The sequence below is a fragment of the Meles meles genome, chromosome 12 (genome assembly GCF_922984935.1).
Source record: "Meles meles chromosome 12, mMelMel3.1 paternal haplotype, whole genome shotgun sequence".
NCBI classification, from domain to species: Eukaryota; Metazoa; Chordata; class Mammalia; order Carnivora; family Mustelidae; genus Meles; species Meles meles.
The window spans coordinates 14,928,200-14,953,145 of record NC_060077.1 but is presented as its reverse complement, the minus strand read 5'-3'; the positions used below and the strand labels follow the sequence as shown (position 1 = coordinate 14,953,145).

The following is a 24,946-nucleotide window of genomic DNA, read 5'->3' as shown; positions in this document are numbered from 1 at the left end:
ACCTACAGGCCGCTTGGCCCAGGCAGCGCGCCGTACGCACAGCCCCGCCCCCAGGCGCCGGAAGTGGAGTGTGGAGTTGCGCGGCGTGCTGTCAGTCTGTGTAGCTGCGAGCTCCTGCGGTCGTGGGGCTCTTCCAGGCAGCGCGGGCTTTCCCGGTCCCCTCGGGCTGCGCGATCCGGAGGGCACAATGGACAGCAATGGTGAGTCGGGACGGGACGTGGCCTGTTGGGCCTAAAGCGGAACCGCACGGGGTCCCTCCAGAAGTCACTTTCCAAGCTTGGGCTGCTGGACTGGATGTGCCGCTTCTGGTAGCGATTTGGTCCCTCTCGCTGTCCCTGTATCCAGGTGGGTCCCGAGGATATTCCCAGACCTTCCTTCTCCCAGCGCTTTCCAGTGCCCTTCTCCAAAAAAGGGAGACTTAGACGAGGTGTGCAGATTTCGGCAGTCGTGATTTTCTCATATGTAAAGTATGACTAAGATTCCCCGCCTTACTGGATCTGGTACTAGAATTTTTTTTAAAAAGACGTATTTGATGTGTTCATCTGGTATGGTTATCAGGGTGTCTTATTAAGTGAAACACAAGGGCAAGCTGACATACGTGATACGTAACATTTAAAAAATACAGAGGGATGGACCTCGGCATGTACATGTACATATGTAAGTAGGTGAACAGGCTTGAATTGGCACGAACGGTCTGGACAGGTGGAGGGAAAATTGGTACAGTGGTTGACTCTGGGATTCTCCTAGGACTTGTAGTCAGGGATAAGAGGGAGGATGACCTCCCACTGTCACGTGGTGTTGCTTAAATTTTATGCCTTTTGTGCATGGATAGCTTTTTCAAAAATGAGAAACACATCTGGTAAATACTAAAGCCGTGTCATTTCTATTCCCATCAACATTTATAGTGCCCCTGAAGCCAAACACCCTAAAAAGAAAGTATTTTTAAAAAATTAGTTTGCTTCTGGGGCGCCTGGGTGGCTCAGGTCATAATCTCAGGGTCCTGGGATCAAGCCCTGTGTCGGGCTCCCCACTCAGCAGGAGTCTGCTTCTTTCTCTGCCTCCCCTTCGTGTGTATGTGTACCATCTTTCTCTCTATCTCTCCCTCTCAAATAAATAAAGTCTTAAATAAATAAAATTAGTTTCTTTCTTAAGTCACTGAAAAGCTCTCCGGTCTTACAACCTGCTAAATGAATTTGATGAATCACTTTTTTCTCCCTCCCCAGAGTTAATTGACTACTTTAAGTCTCAGATGAAAGAAGATCCTGACATGGCCTCAGCAGTAGCTGCCATCCGGACTTTGCTGGAGTTCTTGAAGAGAGATCAAGGTGAAGAGGGTCATATTCAAACACTCCTCTAGGAACTGGCAGAAGTGTAGAAAGTTGGGGCGCCCGAGTGGCTCAGTCAGTTAAGTGTCCGCCTTCCGCTCGGGTCATGATCCCAGGACCCTAGGAGTCTGCATCTCCCTCTCCCTCTGCCCCTTCCCACTGCTTGTGCACTTGTGCACGCTCGCGCTCTCTTTCTCTCTCTCAAATAAATAAATAAAATCTTTAAAAAAAAAAAAAAAGAAGAAGAAGTGTAGAAAGTGAGACTGTGTGTGGGCCTATGAAAGGTAATGCAGCTCCATTTCAACTTCTCCTTCATTTCAGTCTTCATTTTGACTTGGAAAGAGCCCATCAGTCATCATTAAATGGGTCCCCAAAGTGAGATACACTTTGAATCAAGAGTGACTATGCCATATCAAGTTAACCATGAAGCTTAAATTATAGCAACAGTTCACCTTTGTGTTTATGGAGCTTCTGTCTTGTGCCAGAATTTGTGCCCTTGCTACAGAGTGTTCCGGAATTCTGGCATTAGCGTCATTCATTGTGATCGCCTACTCTTTCAGGCATCCTAAATATAAGTTTCTTGGTAGAGCATATGTCTTTCACAAGCAAAATAAAAATAATAGTATTAATAATGCCTTCTTTAATCCAAAGGGCTGGCCTAAAGACATGTGTCTCTAAGACAACCTGCAGTGTCTTCCCATTGTACCTACAATAATACGCATAACACTGAGCCTTCCTACACTGCCCCTCAGACCTCTTCTGCCACTCCTGCTTATTTCCTTCCATGCTGTCCCTCACTCAACTGTGCTTCAGTCTGGTGGCCTCTCTGTCACGTCAAGTTCATTCCCATCTCAGGTCTCTGTGTTGTTACAGTGTGCACCTGTACATTTCCCACTGGATCTTTACGTGGCTGGATCCTTTCTTACTCAGGTTTCAGTTTAAATGGCCTCCACTCCAGAGGCCATCCCTGTTAGCCCCACGTTTCTCATCATTCTGCTTTCTATTTGTAATTTGTGTATTTCTTTGCTTGTTTACTGTCTGCCTCTTCCTCGAGAAGGGGCGTCCCATCAGAGCAGGGACCTTGCTCGCCGGTGTGTCTCTGGTTGCATAATGTATGAATCACAGACCTGCCAAGGGGCTGTGATACTAACCTGAACACCGCATTCCTCACGTGACCCGTGCAGGGGAGACGATCCAGGGCCTGCGAGCGAATCTCACCCGTGCCATAGAAACCCTGTGTGGCGTGGACTCCTCCGTGGCCGTGTCCTCCGGCGGGAAGCTGTTCCTGCGCTTCATCAGCCTGACTTCTCTGGAATATTCGGTAAGCCCCGCCCTCTTCGGGCCACCTGTCTGCTCCTGTGTGTGGCTGCAGGTATCCTCGACTTTACCCCTCATTTTGCTCTTTATTTCCTAGGATTACTCTAAATGTAAAAAGATCATGATTGAGCGGGGAGAAATTTTTCTCAGGAGAACGTCCCTATCAAGAAATAAAATTGCAGATCTGTGCCATACTTTCATCAAAGATGGGGCGGTGAGTAGATTTCCTTACATGGGGTAATTGGGAGCAAGGACTTCGGACTTAGACTCCTGGGGGAAAATCCCTCCTCTCCCACTTATTCGCTGTGTCACCTTGGACCAGTTACTTAACCTCTCTGCGCTGGTTTTTTCATCCACTAAATCAAGGTAATAGCAGCACCTGCCTCATCAGGTTGCTGTGGGAGGAGGTCCTGAGACGATCTAAGGACTCTGTACTATGCCTGGCACATAGTAAGCCCTATACAAATGCGTAGATGTTACTACAGAGGTTGGCACATCAAACAGGCTGAGAGGGGCGCCAGGCTGGCTTGGTCAGAAGAACGTGCAGCTCTTGATCTCTGAATTGTGAGTTTGAGCCCCACACTGGGTGTAGAGATTACTGAAAAACAGTAAATAAACTTTAAATAAAATAAACCAGAAGAGAAAAAAACCACTGGGACAGCATGGATGATTCTTGGTTTAATAAGATGTCGTTATCAAAGAAGTGTTTTCATTATCAGGTATGTACTCAATCAAAATTAAATCAACACCTAACAGCTGTTGGCACTGGTTCATACTGACTGTCTTCTCAGTGAAGGTCAGGGCTGGCCTGGGATGCTATCTTTCATTTCATTTCCGGTGCTACTGCTGAGATGCAGAGCTGCCAAGGGATTCTAGGTGAAGTGAGGACGGGAGCTGCAGGTTAAGCCAGTCCCCCAGCAAAGGGGCAGTAAAACTTTTATGATGTCTCTCCAGTGGCGTCCCTCTCCTGCCATCCAAGCCTCCATGGACCATAAAATTCTTTACTTGTGTTTGACTCTGAAATCTCGTCCTGTTTTGTTATCCCCTTCCCAACCTTTGAAGTGTGTTCTTCACAAAATGACGTAATAGATGTGAGTGGAACTTGTACAGAAGCCAGTTGCAAACAAAGCTGCCTTGGGCCACACGGAGGCAGGACTGTCACCGCCTCCTGCGCCCTGGTATGTATGAATGTGTTAATGCCCACCCGCATCAGCACTGACTTCAGACTCAATTCAGAGCAAAGCTGCCCACGTTGGAACCTGCAGACGAACCACCTGGGGATCTTGTTCGGTGCCGATTCTGATTCAGCAGGTCTGGGTGGGGGAGCTGCGAATCTGCATCGCTGACAGGCTCCGGGCGATGCCCAGAAAGGAGCGAGGCACGCTCTGTCCATCAGTTTTGCGTTACACAGAACCGCGTAGGACAGAGCCGAAGTGAGTGTCTGCCCATTGTATCTGGCCCACAGATGGGTTGTTTACCTGAAATGGTGTTTATAAACTTAAAAAGAAGTTAGTTAGCCAACACTTCTGTCTTGGATTCTCAAGAATAAAACCAGATGATGTGGCAGTAGTGGGACTGTGTGACGACAGCTGCGGCTCCGTCTCTCCTCTTTGCTGCTGGCCCTACCCGAGCCGCTGCGTTTCTTCTTGCAACCTGCCTCGTGCCTGCGGGCCTTGTCTTAGAACCATGTCTTTGAACTAGGAAAGCGCCCCCAAAGGAACCGAGCAGAGCCTTCAGATAGTAAGGCTTCTGTATCTCGTGAGCACCACCACATGGAGATTCCACTCCTGCATTTGCTGTGGGAAGAGGTGACCCCTCCCACACACACAGACGGGCCATCAAGAATCTCCTTGATTCCAGTTGATTTGTGAGACAGCATAGAGAGAAGCCTGGGGGTACCAGGAAATGGGCATGTGCGGGGCAGAGAGTGTGGGGTGATCACTGTGAAGCTTGCCCTTTTAACGGAACTTTCTTGGTCCGCAGAGAATATTAACTCATGCCTACTCCAGAGTGGTCCTGAGAGTTTTGGAGGCAGCAGTGGTGGCCAAGAAGCGTTTCAGTGTGTACATCACAGAGTCACAGCCCGACTTATCGGGGCAAGTATCATTCCGTTTGGTTCTGGGCCCAGCGGTCATTTTAGAGAGCAAGGGAAGGATTAAAACCTGTGTAGGAAGCCCCAGAACATACCCCCGCACTGGCCAGTGACTCCGCCTCGCCATTGTGCCTTTTCCTATCCCTGAAGAAAAATCTCTGTGTATTGGTAGTAGGTCACTGTGCAGGACCTAGATATGCCAATGGAAAAATGTTTATCAAGGAGTAGATAATTTCCATCTCCATCCAGAAGATCATGAAAGAAAAAAACTGTCTCCTTTTTTACTGAATTTACAACTCTTACCCAGAGTCCCCAAGAATATAGTTTTCCTGAAATACATGTTTTCTTCTAAAGAACCCAATTCTTGTTTCCTTGGTCCAGAGTCTTAGAACATGCCCCTTCATCCTTGAATATGAACCAAGTTTCAAGCTAATGGGATTTACCATTGTCCAAATGAAGTGACTCATCATCTGCCACTATGGGACCTTCTTGGACTTTCTCTCATGTTCTCAAAAATGTCATTTTCCAGTAAGAAAATGGCCAGAGCTCTCTGCCACCTCAACGTCCCTGTCACCGTGGTCCTAGATGCTGCTGTTGGGTAAGTTCCCATCTCCTCTGAGCACTGTTCCTTTTCCTCACCGACTCCTGGGGTCAGCTCGGAGCAGGGTTTCCGGTTGGAGTCCCATTCATAGAACTGCACTGGCTCATGTTCTGCCTCTGAATTGATGGCTGCATTAAACCAGCAAACTCATGAAAAGGTCTCGATGGTGTATGCAGGAGACGAGCTATAGCGTGTTTCAGAGAATGGGAGTCATTTATGTGGCCTTAAGGTGCATTTTATTTTATTCTTTTAAAGATTTTACTTCTTTGTCAGAGAGAGAGAGAGAGAGCCCAAGCAGAGGGAGGGGCAGAGGGAGAGGAAGAAGCAGGTTCCCCGCTGAGCAAGGAGCCCAATGCAGGACTCAATCCCAGGACCTTGGAACCATGACCCGAGCCAAAGGCAGATGCTTAACCGACTGAGCCACCCAGGGTCCCTTGTGATGCATTTTAAGAGCAAGGTGCGAAAGTCAGGCTCGAGTCAGTACGTATAATCAGGGCTCCCTCCTCAGAGGAAGGCATGGGCTGTCCTCAGTGGCACGCTGGAATTCTTTGACTTACCCGTATGACTGCAGTTCTAAAACTGAGGACACACGTTCTGAGAATTGCCAGTATACCTCACAAAAGAAAACAGTACTAAAAGTCTCTCGAGAAAAAAAGACATAACGCAGATAATTAAGGAAATTAGGAAAGCGTTCAAAAGAAAGCATTTTGAAGAATTCTACTTCATTGCTCAAAGGCACATTGGCCTTCACCGTAGCTCAAAGATTCTTGAATTACGTAACATTTTCTTCCAACTCCGGATCACAACAGTTTTTTAAATTTCTGTTTTGTTTGAAGTTGATTAGAAAAGAGAGCATAGCACAGGTAGTGAGGATAAAGAGCGGGTCACAGGATTCTCACATCAGTTACTGCCCCCATGCACGTATGCGTGCCAGGCAGCCGTGGGGAGGGCACGCACCCGGGGAAGGGGGAGTGTTGTGGTCACAGTGCGTTTTCATGCTCGTGGCTGCAGAACCGCCAGCGGTGCCCATGTCGTCTAGGGTTAAGTGCTCTTTTGAAGGAAGGAAGTGATGAGAGGAACTTACGGTAGTGAAAATGGAATACTGGTCTTTGCAGGTGATACTGCTGCTCGTAAGAGCCAAGAAAAGAGTGTAATTTTGTTAAAAATTCCTCTAGCTATATCATGGAGAAAGTGGATCTTGTCATAGTTGGTGCTGAAGGAGTTGTTGAAAACGGAGGGATTATCAACAAGGTAAGAACATCAGTTCCCCACAGTCCTTGCTCCAGGCAGGGAGGGGTCGCTGACCCACATCCTGGCGACGTTACCGTTCGTTCCCCCAGCCGCCTCTTAGCCTCTAGACCTCACCGTCCCAGCGAATTGTCTCCCAGTCCCCAGAGGCCACTGCAGTGGCAAAATTTTGGTCTCATTTCTTTGATCTATGTGAATCACAAGACTACAGTTTATCTTTTCTCAAAGTATGTTTTAACTAGAATTGGATTTGTTGTTTTTTTTTTAATTGGGCATATTTGACATCAATGTAGTGTGTGAAAATTTCTCCGTTACTTAACATGGAAAGATTTCGTGATCCTTTGCTGCTTGTGCTGTGTGGTGAAATGGATACAGCATAGGGTTTACACGTGTACAGTTCAGGGCCGTGGTCTCACACAGCATGGCGCTCTCGAAGCCCATCTTCATCGTAGCGGGAGTCAGCACACCATCCCTGTTTATGGCCGAGTCACGTTCCATCGCGTGCAGAGAGCACGTTTGTTTGTCCACCAACTCTTGTCTACCTGTTTCTACGTTTCGGCTCTTGTAAATAAGGCTACTACAAACACGGGTGCAGTTGTCTATTTGAGTTCCGGTTCATAGTTCCTGCGGGTGCGAACCTGGGTGGAATTTCTGGGTCCCTCGGTAATACCAGACTTTCCCATAGTGTGTTCATTCTCCTCAGCACTGTACAAGCATTCCAGTCTCTCTGCATTCCTGCCGACACTCGTTATTTTGGTTTTTCAATTATAGCCATGCTGGTAGGTGTGAAGTAGTACCTCATTGTGGGTTGACTTGTGTTTGCCTAATAACGACGATCTTGAGCATCTTTTGAGAATGTGTGTATTGGCCATTTGTTTATCTTGAGAGAAATGTCGATTCTGTCCTCTTTTTAAAAAGATCATCTTTGATTCCAAAGCCAGATTTACATATTTTATGTTCATTCACACGTTTTCAAATATGCTATAAGATCTCATCCTTCTGCTTTTTCTCTGACTCTCCAGATTGGAACCAACCAGATGGCCGTGTGTGCCAAAGCCCAGAACAAGCCTTTTTATGTTGTTGCAGAAAGTTTCAAGTTTGTACGACTCTTCCCACTAAACCAGCAGGATGTCCCAGATAAGTTTAAGGCAAGACTTTCTTTTTTACATATTTGAAGGGGTATTTGAGTCTCAACTGAGGCCTTTGGGAAGAAGCAGTGTAGGAATATTTCAGTGAGTTACTCCCCTCCCATCACTAGTTGCTCCCACACTTGCGATGCAAAGATCAGTGGTTGGCTGAGCTCAGACTCAGAGTCCCATTTGTTCCCAGAACGTCCATCTCTCAGTTTCTCTTAGGCATGAGAGGGAGCTGCAAGGACACAGGGAAAGCTGATGGTTCAGTCCAAGCTTTGGAGCCAACTCTCCAGGCTCAGCCCCCATCTCCACCGCTCACTAACCACACTGCCCGGGGCAGATGCATTCACTCTGTGCTCTGAACGTCCGTTATCTGTCAGATGAGATGGAAATGCATTCTGAGCCTTACGACAGTTCTGAGAATATCCAGGAGAAAAGCTTGGCACGTGCCAGGCACATAGTAAAGCTCTCTGTAAAGACCTGAAATTGTTATCTCAAGAGGTTTGGAGTCTTGAATCCAGAATGCCAGTGAGGGGACACACGGTTTGGGTTTTTCATTAAATCGAGGCCATTGGCCGGGAGGCCGCCAGGCCGCCATCCTGACTTCCCCACTGCACTCTGCCCTCCTCGCCAGCGTGCCACTCAGCTAGCTTCCCGCACATGCAGGGAACACTTTCAGGTAGTAGCTAGCCACACACTGATGACTCAGGCCAAGCCCATACCACTTTTGAGCCCTGGGTGTGGGGGGAAAACCAATACGTGCTTCCTGTCTCCTCAGTATAAGGCAGATACTCTGAAGACTATGCAGACCAAACAAGATCTCAAAGAGGAGCACCCATGGGTCGACTACACGTCCCCTTCCTTAATAACACTGCTGTTTACAGACCTGGGGGTGCTGACGCCCTCAGCAGTCAGCGATGAGCTCATCAAGCTGTATCTGTAACCACTGGTCCCTTCCTTCTGCTGCCCAGCTGATGTACCTGGGGCGGGGTGAGTAGCTTCTTGACCCCTCTGTGGGACAGGCCATACTGAATTTTTTTTTTCATTAAAGATTTTATTTTAAACTAGTCTCTGCCCTGAACGTGGGGCTCGAATTTAACAACCCTGAGATCAAAAGTCATATGCTCCACTGACTGAGCCAGCCAGATGCCCCCAAAACTGATTTTTTTTTAATGAAGACTTAAAGACTAAGGACCTAAAACCATAAGACTTATGATTTTTTATGACCATAAGAAAATTTCTTATCCATTTCAGCCCCATCTAAAATGTGTTCATGGTTTCCCTAAAACCCAACCTGAATTGTGTTTATGGTGCCTAGATACTTTCCAGTTTCCAGAAATACAAGTTATATTATCGGCTATTTAACCAATGAAAAACATACCCAAGCCCACCTCCCTTCTAAACTGCACTCCACACTGATTTGCCAAAAGCATCGATTAAAGAGATGCAGGCCTGAAAAATTAGGTGTTCCTACAGGCAGCCAGGCGCCCCTGCGGGAACCAACAGCCACCCAGGACACAGTATAAATGGTGCCTTATGAGAAAGGCTGGAAACCCAGACTGAAGTCACATCAGGCTTCCAGTGGTGACCTCAAGCCCGGGGCTGCCATCCCAACATCGGTATTGGGACAGACGGGAAGGAAACCACCAAGGGAACCCAAGGAAGGAAGAAACAACATTTAGCAGGAGCAGCCTCCATGGCTCAGTACATACGAAGACCTTCCAGAACATCTGTAAACTGAAAGTCTGTATCTGTGGACGATGTGAATTACCTTTAAAACATGTTTGCTCCTGAACAGCTTTTTAAAAATTGTACCTGGGGACAAATTCAGCATCTTCTCAAATAAACTACATGCAAGATTTTTCTACGGTGTTGTATCATTACTGAGTGCTACCCTAGGCCCGGAGGTACTGGCCATCTTGGTGAAGACACTGTAGCCACATTCACACACTCAAGACATTCAAATAGAAGGCAATAGTTTATTCGACACAAAGCATAATTTTTTTCCCTAGAATGACTTGCTTCCTTCCCCTAAAACTGTGGTGGGAACAATTCTTCAAAGAGAAGAAAACCCTGGCAACAGCAGCCCCTCCACATGGGTGTTCTGTGCAGTTCCTCAGAGAGAGAACTCCAGTCCAGGGCAAAGACACCCACAAAGGTCAGGTGCCTGGTAATAGCAAGGAAACTTAAAAGGCCAAAAGTCAAGTATACCTCAGTATCTTTATGTTAGAAAGTACGTATAAAATAGGCACAGAAAAATGAGCTTTAATTTAGAGGGAACCCATCAAAATAAATACATCTATTATTTACACTCAGTCTTACCCTCTTCTTTTGGCCTTAAAGGCTACTGTGGTTGCCATGAAGCAGTCAGTGTGAAGCGTGCCCTCCGTCCCCAGTGGGAACACGACTTTCCTGGACGCCAGCTGTGGGTCCAGCACACGGGGAAAGTGCGTGGGCGCTGTGCGGGGCCCACTCGCCGTTCTCCCTGCACTCGAGCATGCCCTGGGGCCGGTGTCAGCAGTCCTCTTCCGAATCAGGGATCCCCAGATCTGCTCTCGGGACTGTTCTCTTGCCACTCGAAAACAACCCCTTCTCAAATTCTTCTTCAGTAATTTTGCCTTTCTTAAACTTTTTCAAGAGTCTTGTGTCGTTGAGAAGTTCCTCCATGTCCTCATCTTCAATATCAGAACCCTAAATGCAGAAAGTGACAAACCACTGAACGTCTCAGGGACATGCCCTCACAGCAACAACACACTCTCAGATCAGCTTCCACAAAGACGTCACACTCCCAGCCAAGTCCCAACAGAATACAGAAATACGAGAGCCCCACACAATCCCTACTACAAGACACTACTTTGATAAAATTCATTCAGAATTCTCAGCTGAGTAATCAAGTAATAAAGAAAAACTGTACCTCCTCCCTCTTCCTTTTTTCATTCATTTTTTTCTTCTTCTCCTTTTTGGCCTTCTGCTTTGACCAAGCTTTATTTTTTATGAATTTTTTTCTCCCTTCATTTTCTCTTTTCTCTTTTCTTTGTTGCTCCAGTAGTTTCTGCCTCTGCTTCTCTCTAACTTTATCTTTAAATGGAATGGTGTCTGTGTTAACATCCGCAGGCACGAAATCTAGAAACTGCCTTCCTCTGAGCTCTGGCATCTTGGGCATCCTCAGCAGGGCAAATCCTCGAGCAAGACTAGCAAAATCAAGATCTAATTAAACCAAAACGTCAGAGTTAGCACACCCAAAATAGAATCATAAGCACCAACCCAAAGAAGACGGCTCTCTTCTAACCGAATGATTGAATGGGTTCATTTTAATTAGAATTAAAATAATTATTTTTTACCAAAAAGGAATACTTGGCAGCAAATTTGTTCTGTCTACACAAACCCTAGGAACACTTCTTTTAAATATTTAGAAAATACTAACCCTGACATACGCCCAACATTTTTATAAGACAAAGAAGTTTTACACCTGCACTACTTACAAGGCTGTAGGTGTTTAAGGAGACAATTATGTGAAATCACCTTACCCTTTATTCTGAAGATGAGGTTGCATTCATGCTTCGCATAAGCCTGGACATAGGACACAAAGGCTTTCATGCCCTTTTCAAACACCGCTCTGTCGGCCAAGGCCATGGACTTGAGCTTTGGAAGGAGGTCTCCTGTGTTTTTCTGGAGTTTCATCTCCTGCAGGGGGCACTGCACACAGACCACATGCTCACCTCTTCTGGCTGGGATCCCCTCACCCCCAAAACCCCATCAGAGCCAGTGCAAAACCAAAGACAAAACAATTCATTGTAATCCTTAATCAGAGACACTGAAGTCCAAATTCCCAAGTACTTTACTTGGTCTGACATTTTTTAAAGGAAAATTTTAAAATCAATTTTCCATAAAAATCCTGATTTCTAGTTGGGGACTATCCAACACTAGGTCTGTGTTCCCAAGTACTGACACTCAGCAGGAGCTGAGCAGTGGCTGCCACCCTGAATGGGCCTGGAGCCTCCCCACAGCCTTCAGGCCAGCCAGCTCCTGCCCTTACATCACCACCTGGCCCCTCAGAGTATGCAGACCCCTCCTCTAAGTTCTGGGCCACTTGCTGGAAAAGAACTCTACCAAGTACCCTATCACTGGGCATGCTATATGAAAAAAGAAGACCGCTTACTTTTTGGTTAATTTCAAGGAAACTGACATAGGACTCTTCCATGGGAAGGAGGAACACGAGCGCGCTGCCACCGTGGCCGATGCGGGCTGTACGGCCACAGCGATGAACAAAGGCACTGTGAACGGAGGATGGGACGGCGATCACCATGTGAGAGTGGGCAAGCAGGAGCCCAGACTCCATGGCTCAGCCCAACCCTGTCTCTCACTAGGGTCACAGATACAAATGCTGGCAGTTAAATATAGACTGCAAACCAGAGAGGATTCTGCAAGACACTTAATGTGAACTAGGAAAGTTTTACACGTATGCCTATCTGATAATACAGGTAAAACACGGTCCTAGTAGAAAACTGGGAGACAGAAGTACAGAAAAGTGGCCTGTGAGCCCTCCAACAAAAAGTAATGATCATTACCACTCGGAGGTCTATTCCCCCACATTTTCCTCTGTTTGGAAGGATCTATGAGGAATACATGTTTGTTTTGGGAGAGTAAGACTTTCATGTATGGAGTCATGTATTACTTTCCTTTAAGCATCTATCAGACGCACCTGTGCAAGAACTTTAAAAAGCACATGGAGGGCGCCTGGGTGGCTCAGTCGGTTAAGCATCTGCCTTCGGCTCAGGTCATGATCCCAGGGTCCTGGGATCAGGCTCCCGTTCAGTGGGGAGTCTGTTTCTCCCTCTGCCTCTGCCTGCCGTTCCCCCTGCTTATGCTATCTCTGTCTCCCTCTCCCTCTCTGTCTCATATAAATCAATAAAATCTTTTAAGAAAATTGTCATTGTTTAAAAAAAAAAAAAAAACGTGAAAATAACAAATTGCATACTATGGCATCACTATTTTCACACGCCATGGACAGTTCACCTGTTCATCTATTTTTGCTAAGTAATTTTTTTTTAGGATTTTATTTATTTATTTGACAGAGAGAGATCACAAGAAGGCAGAGAGGCAGGCAGAGAGAGGGGGGAAAGCAGGCTTCCTGTGAGCAGAGAGCCCGATGCGGGGCTCGATCCCAGGACCCTGAGGTCATGACCTAAACTGAAGGCAGAGGCTTAACCCACTGAACCACCCAGGTACCCCGAAAGTAATGTTTTGATAAACATCATTATGTGTATCTTCCTCAGGATCCCTGGGGCCAGATTCCTGACAGAGAGGGTCACATTCCGTACCTTGCGCTGCTGGGAGGGTCGTACTGCAAAACCCAGTTTACTTCAGGAATGTCTATTCCTCGGGCCATGACATCCGTGCACACTAAAATCCCACTAGAAAATGAGAAAACACCATTCTGAGTAAGGGGGCAACCAACGTCCTCACCATCAGTCTTTCCCAGCCCCAATGAGGAGGACAACAGTAATGCACAGGTTCTGGAACCTCTCACAGATGCAAGCAGTTAGGAATCCCATTTTGACTTTTTTTTTCCTCCTAAGGATATCTAGGACTTCACAAATTCCCAATGAAAACAGGTAGGGAAGAGACTGGGAAAGGACTTTTTAAATCAGCATACTTTTCTTTAAAACAAACCAAAAACTGTAGTGCGTCTAATCCTAGGTGTACAGTCCGTTCTATCACCGTCTAGAAGAATGCTTTTTTTTTTTTTTAAAGATTTTATTTATTTATTTGACAGAGAGAGATCACAAGTAGGCAGAGAGGCAGGCAGAGAGAGACGGGGAAGCAGGCTCCCCACTGAGCAGAGAGCCCGATGCGGGGCTCGATCCCAGGACCCTGAGATCATGACCTGAGCCGAAGGCAGCGGCACTCCTAGAAGAGTGCTTTTAACAACACAGCCAGGAGGCTCTTAGAAAAGCAGAAAAATATTACTTCTACATGCAGAATTAATTACGGCCACTGAGAGATGCGAGGTCCCAACTGTGCAGTGACCCACTGAGAACTTAGGAGACTTCAATTAATTGCTCCTACCCATGCCCTCCACCCATTCAACAAATAGGTATCAAAACCCCTGGGCCAGGGGCTGGGCCAGATTCTCATGGAGCTTACGATCTTGCAGGGAAGTCAGTGCAGCGCAGCACGATGGGGTCAGGCTGGGGATGGGGCGCCCTGGGGCCACACAGCGCAGGTGTGATAACTGGGCAGAGGAGAAAGAGGGTTCCAGGCAGAGAACACAGCCCATGTGAGGGACCTGCAGAAGCACACAGTGAGCTGCAGGGCAGCTAACGCACCTCTGCAATCTGCGGAACCCCATGAAGATCTTATCGCGCTTGTGCTTCATCTTCCCGTGAATGCACATGATCTGCACACCCTTCACCAGGGCCTCCAGAGCCCTTCCGTAGTATTCCACACAGGCGCAGGTGCTGCGAGAGGGGACAGAGGGCTCAGAGTCACTGGCCGCCTGGGTCCCCTACTGCTGGGGACAGAGGCGGCGAGCACCAGCTGCAGTAGAGAGGACCCCATCCTCTCTGGGAGAATGGCTACCAACATCAGTCACCCTAAACTCTAGATCTGAAGCCCTCCTGGAGTTCTGACAGCAGGACAGAACAGTGGCAGCCCCTGGGCTGGCTGCTTCAGGGCCATTCCCAGCCACCCCCTCCCTCACCTCTACGACAGAGGCTGGGACAGCTGCACACTTATTTCCTCTGCCTCTCTGGCGGTGAGCGGCTGCCCAGTGACTCACCTTGGCCCCTGAAATGAAAGCCTGAGTCAGCTTGGGCAGAGGGGCTTCTGAGAAAGCTTTCTGCTCTTTGGTGTGAAGAATGCCCTTCCCCCTCCCTTTTCTGTTTTCAGTGCAGATGGGGCAACAGGCATGACAGTGGCCATCTTCAAACCATGAAGGGACAGACATGAATAAAAGGCCAATGACAGTCACAGAAGTATGGACCTGGACACGAGGGAGACACAACCCAATGTCAGGACCTGCCTAACCTCTGGCCTTCTTTCTACAGGAGAAAAATAACTCGTCCTGCTTAAGTCACAAAAGTTGGGTTCTCAGTTACTTGAAGCAAAAACATTCTGAGAGAATTCCAAACCTTAGGGCTACATGCATCTGTACATTCTGGATATCACTGAACCCCAGACTCTCCCACCACAGCATCCAGAATTACCTGAAGAAGACCAGGTGTTTTTCCTGCTTATGATTTCGAAGAAAATGTACCAACTGGTTAAATTTCTCATCTGCCTTACATACCTGCAAAGCAAAAAAGGAAATCATTAAAAAAAAAAAAAAAAAAACAACGATAATCTCTTCAGCTATTTTCAGTTTCAGCCTTTAATGTTAAGAAATCCGAGGGGCGCCTGGGTGGCTCAGTGGGTTAAAGCCTCTGCCTTCGGCTCAGGTCATGGTCCCAGGGTCCTAGGATCGAGCCCCACATCAGGCTCTCTGCTCTTCGGGGAGCCTGCTTCCTCCTCTCTCTCTGCCTGCCTCTCTGCCTAGTTGTGATTTCTCTCTGTCAAATAAATAAAATTAAAAAAAAAAAAAAAAAAAGTTAAGGAATCCCATTTCCTCCACTGATAGAACACATTTCCGTCAGTGAATTAATCAGTCCACCTCGCTCTGAATGGGTTATCAGCAAGTGTTGCTGACACAAGTCAGAGTCACGTAACGAAGACACAGTCATCTAAAGCAATTGTCCCCAAATCCCAGTATACAGACAGGGACCACACCAGCTATATCCAGGGTAGATTTTTTTTTTTTTTTTAAGTAAGCTCTATGACCAACATGGGGCTTGAATTTATGACGCCAAGATCAAGAGTTGCACGCTCTCCAGACTGAGCCAGCCAGGTATCCCTCCAGGGTAGGTAGGGTAGATTTTAAATGCTGATTCTTGGGCACAGCACACAAACTCAGGTCTAGAATTCAACCCAAGAATCCATACTACTTAAGAGCCCCTAGGAGATTCTGATACATCTCCATGTTTAGAAATTGCTGCTCTAAGATGAACCCAGACTTCCAGAAAACAATGTACAAAATTTGAAAGACCGCCACGGAGACAGACTCCAGTCCCTCCTAATTCACTCAAGGGCTGCGTTCAGGCGCCTACATGAAAGACATTTAAACCCATCTGCACGCACTCCCCCTATTTTTACCAAAACCAAATTCTCAATTTGGAATTTCTTCTCACACTCAGATCTCTCTAAATACAATCAGTGAAATGAATACAAAACAGCAGAAAGCCACAAGAGCCACAGTCAGTGTCCAGAGCTAATAGTTACTGGTACTTACTATGTACTACACACTAGCCTAATCTGTATTAATCCATAGTAATCAATCAATCCTCACCACAACCCATGAAGTGGACAGAACTGGAGCCCCTTTGTACAGGTAAGTGCATCTAGTTCAATTAGTAAGGGACAAAGCCAAGATGTGTCCCTGGGCTTTGTCCGGGGCCATCGCGTTCTGGCACCCACTCAGCCGGGCACAACGCTACCTATGGACCCCTCCCTCTGCCCAGGAAAGGTAGGCTCCTGACTTTTCCAGCCCAGCCCAGAAACACCAGCAATGAAGAAGCACCCCCCCCAACTCCAGAAGCCTATGGATTTCAACACCGCCCTCCAGGTGGTTGCCCTAGAGGCAGTGCCACATCGCCCATGAGACCGCAGTCAGCATTCTGACCGAGCCTCGGGAATCGGCAAGGAGATCCAGAGCGCACCATGTAGTAGTTCTCCAGGCGGGAAGGAGTTTTCTGAGTACTGCTGGCCGCTACGCCCTTCTCCTTCACCGAAATCCGGACGGGGTTCCGTAGTCCTGCTCGCACCAGGCTCTCCACTTCCTGGGTCTGAGTGGCAGAGAAAAGGCCTGTTCTCCTCTGCTTTGGCAAAAACTCCAGGATGGTGTTTATGCTAAAAAAAAGAGGGCTCGAGCTTAACCCCTCGTTTATCAGCATCATCAACAAATACCACCTTAGGACACTAAACAGGTATTTAGAAGACCAGGGGAAAAGCCATCACAGTATTCACAGTAGACATTAACCAGGGGATGAGATTATGAGCAATCTTTCTTCTCTATACTCTCTTTTCACTTTGTACTCTTTACTTTACACTCTTTATACTTTATTTTATACTCTTTATACTTCTTTTCTTCTTTATACTCTAAATTTTTCCAAGTTTTCTCCAACATGAATATATAACTGTACTTTTATCACATGGGGCAATTAAAAGAGAATGAAGATAAGACAAAAAACTTTTTGGAACTAAAAACCATTGACCTATACTTTTAAGTAGGTGAATTATACGACAGATGAATTATATCCCAATAGCTATTCAAAACACACACACACAAACTTTAAAAGAAATTATGAAAAAGAAATGCATCTTAAGAAGTAGAACTGGAACTTAAACTGTGTGGTAGTATTTGAAAGATCAAACAACCTAATGATCTGAAATTCAAATGAGCCCAATAAAGGCAGTCATAAAGTAGTAAAGGAATTTCACTTTGCTCTCCTTTCTGCCAGTATCACCCAAAGCCAAAGAAGCCCATAGTCCAGTACCTTGCCTCAAACCCCATGTCCAGAAGTCTGTCTGCTTCATCCAACACCAAGACGTCGAGGGACCTCACACAGCTGGCCAGATCCAAGCCTTCTGCCTTCCTCCGGAACATGTCCTCCAGGCGGCCTGGAGTGGCCACAACAATGTTCCCACTTTGAAAACACAATAAACATTTACCACACTCTCTGGACCTTGGGAATATCTGTGATTCCAAATACTAAGTTTTGTAACGCCCCACGGTCACCCAGTTCATCTAAGTTCCCACTAAAGGGAAACACAGCCATGAGTGAGGGGACAGGGCTCAGGGCAGAAAAGTGAGGGCCATGAGGAAGGCAGACAGGTTCCAGGCCAAGACCCTGGACCAGGGTGGTGTCAGCACACGCGGGGCCCACTGGCCACATCTGGCCTGCACCTGCTTCTGTGCCGTCTTACTGACCATGCCCATCTGCGCATGTATTGTCTCTGGCAGCTTTCACGCCCCAACAGTGGAGCTGAATACCTGTGACAAATCACATGGTCCACCTAAAATATTTATCGTCTGTTCCGTTACAGAAAAGGTTTGCTGAACCCTGACCTAGAACAAGTTATTCAACCACTTTAGGCCCCAGGTAACTCATCTACAAAATCAAAGTGTGAACAGAATTAGAATTTTATGTTAAAGATCACAGCTGCAGATGAAAGGACAAATACAGCCCCTCCACACTGGCTGACCTGTAAGAAGTTGGTCTTTTGTTTGAGGTTTTTTTTTTTTCCAGAAGAAACTTTTATTGAAGATTTCATTTATTTGACAGAGCAGAGCGAGAGAGAGAGAGCGAGCAAAAACAGGGAGCAGCAGGAGAGAGAGAAGCAGACTCCCCACTGAGCAGGAAGCCCAATAGTGGGGCTTGATCCCAGAACGCTGGGATCATGACCTGAACTGAAGGCAGATACTTAACTGACTGAGCCACTCAGATGCCCCTTAAATTTTAAGTAAGCTCTACACCCAACACGGGGTTCAAACCTACAACCCCCACCCAGGTCAAGAGTTGCAGCTCTACTGACTGAGCCAGCCAAGTCTTCCAAGTTTGGGGTTTTTTGTTTGTTTTTTTATTTTATTTTATTTATTTGACAGAGAGAAATCACAACTAGGCAGAGAGGCAGGCAGAGAGAAAGGAGGAAGCAGGCTCCCCGCGGAGCAGAGAGCCCGATGTGGGGCTCGATCCCAGGACCCCGGGATCACGACCTGAGCCGAAGGCAGAGGCTTTAACCCACTGAGCCACCCAGGCGCCCCAGGGTTTTTTTTTTTTTTTAATGTGAATTACATGCCAATGGTTTAAAAAGTGTGGAGCTCACACATAAAAATTTGGAATTCCATGTTCTTTTTAAAAAATTCAATATCTGCCAGGGCGCCTGGGTGGCTCAGCGGTTTAAGCCTCTGCCTTCGGCTCAGGTCATGATCTCAGGGTCCAGGGATCGAGCCCCACACAGGGTTCTCTGCTCAGTGGGGAGCCTGTTTCTCTCTCTCTCTCTGCCTGCCTCTCTGCCTACTTGTGACCTCTCTCTCTATCAAATAAATAAAGAAAATATTAAAAAAAAAAAATTCAATATCTGCCAATACTGAGCCCAGAATCCTGCAAGGCAACCTACCAGCTAGAGAGGAGTGTTTGACCACATACTGAGCAGTTCCGACCCAACCCACCCCAGCCCTTTCACACACTGATGTTATCCTCTGACCCCTACACAACTTTGTGACCCCGGCTGAAGGGCACTGCATAGGATAGCTGGAACATGGCAAATGCTAATAGAAGCAGTTCTCTTTATTAAGTTTCTCTAACAAACTAGCCACAAAACCCATCACTGTTGTTTTTTTTTTAAGTATTTTTTTTTTAATATTTTATTTATTTGACAGAGAGAAATCACAAGCAGGCAGAGAGGCAGGCAGAGAGAGAGGAGGAAGCAGGCTCCCTGCAGAGCAGAGAGCCCGATGCGGGGCTCGATCCCAGGACCCTGGGATCATGACCTGAGCCGAAGACAGAGGCTTTAACCCACTGAGCCACCCAGGCGCCCCAAAACCCATCACTGTTGATAATAAACCTTATTCATGGTGCAATTGAAAAAATTCCAAAGGGCTGACGGCCAGCATGCGGTCAAACATCCATCTGTTTATTAAATAAACACCTGGGTGTGCTCGGCACCGTGTGAGGCCCTGAAGATGCAATGCTGTGGGACAGACAGCACACTGACCGCTGAGCCTGCCTAGGGACACGGGGAGCCTGACCCATGCAGTGCTCTAGAGGAAAGCTGGGTCTGTGCAGCAGCAGGGGCGTGAGAAGGCAGCGGCAGTGGAGAACGGTGGCCTGGCAAGCCCTGTACGAACACTGGGATCCTTCCTAAGAGCCACAAGAAGCCAGTAAAGAGTTTTCAGTGAGTGACATGATCAGGCTGGCACTCTGAAAAGGCCACCTGGGTTGCTCTTTGGGGAGTAGATTATAAGAAGGCAAAGCAGAAACACACAGGAGAGAACGCTACCGCAGAAGCCCAGGAGAGACAGGGTGGTCCAGATCAGAGCAGAAGAGGGGGCGAAGGGAAAAAAATCAAAGGGCTAGAGATGTGTTCTCTGGAGAGAAAATGTGAATGATCCGGTAATGGTTAATGAGGCGTGGGGACAGAAGGGACAGTGGGACATCAAGGCCAAGTCCCCGACTTCAGGAGAAGCACATGGGTAGACAGGTAACTGTGAAACCCCAGATGACATGCAGATTTGGGGATAAAAAGCACCCATCCCAGACATGTCTACAACAGCTGGGAGATGCCTGGGAAATGCCAGGCAGACAAGCAGCTATCCGCAGGGCTGGGACTCAGCGTGAGTTCAGGGACCACCAGGAGTGAGATGAGAACACTTAGAGAGCCCCAAATGAGAAAAGCAAGGGCCCCAAATCCTGTATATTCAGCCTGGCGAGAGGCAGGGCCACCCCGACTCCCTTCTCCTCTGCAGGGTGAGACTCACTGAAGGTGAAATGCTCGTCAGGGCCTTACTCCCCGGGAAGGAGCCAGCAGGCAAAATGGGAATGTGGCCTGGAGAACACAACTTTTTGGGGAGAGGGCATAGCCGAAGGGAATGCTCCCCATGAGGCCTAGACCAGGTATCACTTCCTCTTGGGTTCAGTGCCAGAAACAAGCAAGGAAAGAGCAGAAGCAAGCAAACTTACCCTTGTTCCTTAAACCTTGCAACATCTTCTCCAGGATTCCTGCCTCCGATCCAGAGAATCTGGCTAAAACAAGCAACAGGTCTTGAGCAGGTCAGGCAAAGTAACAGCCCGTGGTTACCAGGGGCTCCGTATCCAACTCACCTGAACTGCGGGAAGTGCTTCGTGAAATGTGCCAGGACTTCATCTATCTGAATAGCCAGCTCCCGCGTGGGTGTGATGATGAGCGCCCCAACCTGCCCGTGTGGGGAAAGGAAACAGTGAGCAGAGCAGGCTCACAGAGCTGAACACCTGCGCCAGAACCGTGCAGCTCAAGAGCCGAGTGCCCCGGGTAACAAGATTCTGGGCTTCCACTGCTTCCTCTGTCCCAGGGCTTATCAGTGACTGCTCTGGATTCTGTCCAGTTCTCATTATTGACAAACACGGGCTTCACAAACACTGAAATGCTTCCCCCAGGGGAAATGGAGGGTCAAGTTCCAGGGAGCCTCTGGTCATGTCTTGTCAATCAATCAATACAGAAGCTGGTTTTTAGGTGTGCTTCTATTTAAAGACACCTTGAATAATACAGAGTTGATTTATCAATACTGACTTCGCTGCGGGTCGCACTATAGCTCATGCCTGGATGGAGCATATCTCGCATGCTTATGTTTTCCGAAAGGCCCATCCCAGCCTTCTGGAGCTCAGGAACACTAGCCAGTGCTTCAGCTGTACTCCTGAGGCCATTTTAAACGCTGAAATCCCCAGCAAGAATCATGGCGGTAAAAAGACCGTGAGGAGGACGCCTGTTTATAGACTGAGAGCTACGCAGGAAGGCAGAGTGTTGCCCTGTTCAGACTCGGCTAGGAAGGCGCACCGCAGGTGACCCCGAGTCTTTGCTGCTCTGCAAAAAGCCATGAATGAGGGAGGAAACATAAAACTGTTGATCTGGGGAGCCACAGATAAATATCAACAGGCAAGCAGATTCAGAAACAGTACCTGCAGGTAATGAGGACAGATTTTTTTTTTCAGTCTTTTGACCAGCTTCTTTGAACTGCAACCTCCACAATGACTAAGTAAAAATACACCCCGTAGCGATCCTCACCTGATTCTTTTTTAGCTTCTCTTCCCTTCTCAGAAGAATTTCCAGGATGGGGATGACAAAAGCGAGCGTTTTGCCACTCCCTGTGACCTGCCAAGACGGAGAGAATTTGGTTTTTCCTCACAGTTCATTCTGGAGGGAAAACAGGAGGGCAAGCTGCATTTCCATGAGGTACTCACCGCCTCTGCAGCGACATCTTTGTTTTTCATGAACAGAGGAATGGTTGCAGACTAGAGAAAGAGATGCAAAGCCCCCGTTAGAGAATGCCAGGCTCCGTGGAGGTCGCCCAAAGCCCACAAAACACAGTGGGTGGCCTGAGTCACAATGGGTTCCCCCCACACACACAATGCAGGCCCTGAGTAGAGTCACCACAAAGCACCCCAGGAGGATGGCTCAGAGGCAACACAGCAGAACACAGCCGTGGTGTCTGTACAGACCGTGTGGAGAGAACAGTGAGCTGAGCTGGGATTCTGGAGTCCTAAATACTAGCCCTGCCTCACGTCCTTTTCCTCTCTGGGCCAGGTAGGGTTTGAAGACACTGAGTTTTGGAGCCCCTTCCAGCTCTCATATCGAAAAATAGTGATTCCAGGGGAGCCTGGGAGGCTCAGTTGGTTAAGCGATTGCCTTCAGCTCAGGTCATGATCCCGGGGTCCTGGGATCAAGGCCTGCATTGGGCCCCCTGCTCAACGGGGAGCCTGCTTCTCCCTCTCCTACACTGCTCCCCCGGCTTGTGCTCTCCTGCTGTCAAATAAATAAATAAATGAAATCTTAAAAAAAAAAAAGATACAATGATTCTAATAAACCCTCTCATTTTAAACACCACAGGGTACCTCCAGGTCTTGCAAAAAGCAGACTCAGGTCTCAGCTTTGAGGTCATCCCCTCCACGACCCCACTCCTGGTCCTTAGAGCCTGAGCTCACCCATCATAGCACATGTAGCACTTTTATTTTTTTTAAGATTTTATTTATTTGGGGCGCCTGGGTGGCTCAGTGGGTTAAAGCCTCCGCCTTCTGGCTCAGGTCATGATCCCAGGATCCTGGGATTGAGCCCCACATCGGGCTCTCTGCTCAGCAGGGAGCCTGCTTCCTCCTCTCTCTCTGCCTACTTGTGATCTCTCTTCCTCTGTCAAATAAATAAATAAAATCTTGAAAAAAAAAAAAGAAAAACATAAAATGAATTTTACTAATGTGTTTTATTTAACCCAGTAGACAGAGACTAATGTCACTTTAACAGGTAATGATAGTTTAAAAATTAATTAATGAGATATATTCCACTCCTTCCCCCCCCCCAAAGATTTTATTTATTTATTTATTTGACAGGCAATGAACACAAGTAGGCAGAGAGGCAGGCAGAGAGAGAGGGAAGCAGGCTCCCCACTGAGCAGAGAACCCGATGTGGGACTCGATCCCAGGACCCCGAGATCATGACCTGAGCCAAAGGCAGTGGCTTAAACCACTGAGCCACCCAGGCGCCCCAGCCACTTTTTTTAATCCTAAATCTCCAAAATCCATTGTACCTTCTACAGGTGGAACACATCTCAATTCGGACTCACCATATTTCAAGTGTTCAAGAGCCTCATGTGTCTACCGACTCCCACAGTGGACGGCATAGCCCGATTACCAACAACTGATGGCAGTGACTGGGTCTTCCTGCACTACAGTCCCAAGGCAGGGTTCGAAGTACCCCCAACTGTCATCTCCTGCTTCCTCCACCTCTTTCCTGAGGATCTCATGGACATCTCAACTCAGTAACTCTTCAATTTCCCTCGGAAACGTGTTACCTCTCCCTGCCTTACTCATCTCAGTAATCGGTACCACCATCTACCCAGCTGCTAAAGACAAAAACTTGACTCCCTCTAGATTCCTCTCTTTGGTAACCCCTACATCTGGCCCCCAACAACCCGAACGCTCTCTCAAACTACCCTTCTCAGAATCCACTCTACTCCAAGTCACCACCACCTCTCACTTGACACTGGCCCCTGACCTCCATTCTCCACATAGCAGTCACCTCCCTTCCCTTCGGACGTTGCTTCCCATTAAGATGGCTTCCCGTGGCATTTAAATGGAATCCAAACTCCTCCAAAACCCTGCACAACATGGACCCTACTTTGCTCATGTCTTATACTAACCCTGATGGCTCCCACCAAAGGCCTTCTTTCTGTTCCTCCCAGGTCACCTCTAGCCCCAGGACATCTGCACTGGCATTTCTCTCTGCTGAGATATCCTGCCCCAATCACCCCACAGTCAGCTCCTCAATCATTCCGGTATCAGCTCAATGGCACCTTCAGAGGGGCCTTCCCTAACACACCACCTTAACCTCCTGTCCTGGACCTTGGTGACACTTACCACCAACTGAAATTACTGTATTCTACTCCTTTCTCCCTCCCCTGCAGTAGAAAATAAGGTCCAGGGGCGCCTGGGTGGCTCAGTGGGTTAAAGCCTCTACCTTCCGCTCGGGTTGTGATCCCAGAGTCCCAGGATGGAGCCCCGCATCCAGCTCTCTGCTCAGTGGGGAGCCTGCTTCCCCCTCTAACTCTCTGCCTGCCTCTCTGCCTGCTTGTGATCTCTGTCAAATAAATAAATAAAATCTTTAAAAATTAAAAAAAAAAAGAAAGAAAGAAAATAAGGTCCATACCTGGGGACCAACACTGCAAAGTCCCCAGAGCCTAGAAAACCTGATACACAGTATGTCCTCAACAAATACTTCTTGAGTAAACAAATAAATAGGGCCAGAAGGCTTCACTTGGCCCGCATAGTAAAACGGCAGGTATTATTTTCTGAGCTCCCATAATGTGTCCAACACTGTCTTAGGGACGTCCCACAGCAACCCTACCAAACAAATAAGAAGGAAACAGCGCGGAAGGGTTAAGTCACCTGCTAGAGGGGCAGCGCTGGGACGCAGCCGGCACTTGGGGGGGGGGGGGGTGTCCGCGGAGGTCAGGGCCCTGGCGCAGGGGCGCCGCCGCCCCCCACCCACCGGCGTCATTAACCAGGGCAGGCAGACTGAAGACAAGGCAGAAGTCCCGGGGGGGCCCGGCCCGCTCGGAGTCTCCCTGGCCCGCCTGCCACCCCCCCTCTCTGCAACACGGAGGACCCTTCCCCGCCCGGCCGCGCCGGGTACCTGCACCGGCGTCATGTACGGGAAGCCCAGCTCCCGCAGCGCGCCCAGCACCCGCGGGTGCAGCCGCATGGGCAGCGACTCCCAGGAGCCCTCCGTCACGTGCTCCATGGCGCGCCCGGCCGCCGCCGCCACCACCGCCACCAAGCCGCCACCGGGGCGGCGCCGGTGAGTACTTCCGCTTCCGGCCGTCCGCGGGACGGCCGGCAACCGCGCTCTAGCAGCAGAGGAGTTCCGGAGTTCGGGGAAAGGATCCTGCGCG

The 24,946-nt window shown here is 48.2% G+C and overlaps 2 protein-coding genes across 6 annotated transcripts; one reads left to right on the top strand and one right to left on the bottom strand.

Moving 5' to 3' along the window:
- The first annotated feature begins 64 nt into the window (after positions 1-64).
- Positions 65-9,568, top strand: EIF2B1 (eukaryotic translation initiation factor 2B subunit alpha). Of its 3 annotated transcripts, XM_046026022.1 has the most exons (10): positions 65-200; positions 1,224-1,325; positions 2,510-2,646; positions 2,740-2,856; positions 4,626-4,738; positions 5,264-5,332; positions 6,511-6,586; positions 7,606-7,731; positions 8,495-8,706; positions 9,193-9,567. In XM_046026022.1, the coding sequence occupies exons 1-9, from the start codon at positions 188-190 to the stop codon at positions 8,657-8,659; spliced, it is 918 nt and encodes a 305-aa protein (XP_045881978.1). In that variant the 5' UTR covers positions 65-187; the 3' UTR covers positions 8,660-8,706; positions 9,193-9,567. The 3 variants fall into 3 exon arrangements, with proteins under 3 accessions (XP_045881978.1, XP_045881977.1, XP_045881979.1); XM_046026021.1 differs by having other exon boundaries at positions 8,495-9,567; XM_046026023.1 differs by lacking the exon at positions 65-200 and adding an exon at positions 223-345 and having other exon boundaries at positions 8,495-9,568.
- A 479-nt stretch (positions 9,569-10,047) lies between these two features.
- On the bottom strand, positions 10,048-24,843 carry DDX55 (DEAD-box helicase 55). 3 transcript variants are annotated; one of them, XM_046026017.1, is made up of 14 exons: positions 24,688-24,843; positions 21,747-21,797; positions 21,571-21,657; positions 20,634-20,725; positions 20,493-20,555; positions 17,307-17,456; positions 16,470-16,659; positions 14,925-15,007; positions 14,046-14,177; positions 13,038-13,130; positions 11,876-11,990; positions 11,244-11,412; positions 10,631-10,923; positions 10,048-10,407 (listed from the first exon to the last, which is right to left on the bottom strand). In XM_046026017.1, the coding sequence occupies exons 1-14, from the start codon at positions 24,793-24,795 to the stop codon at positions 10,231-10,233; spliced, it is 1,803 nt and encodes a 600-aa protein (XP_045881973.1). In that variant the 5' UTR covers positions 24,796-24,843; the 3' UTR covers positions 10,048-10,230. The 3 variants fall into 3 exon arrangements, with proteins under 3 accessions (XP_045881973.1, XP_045881974.1, XP_045881975.1); XM_046026018.1 differs by lacking the exon at positions 24,688-24,843 and adding an exon at positions 24,441-24,659; XM_046026019.1 differs by lacking the exons at positions 21,747-21,797; positions 24,688-24,843 and having other exon boundaries at positions 17,307-17,430; positions 21,571-21,658.
- Positions 24,844-24,946: the final 103 nt, after the last annotated feature.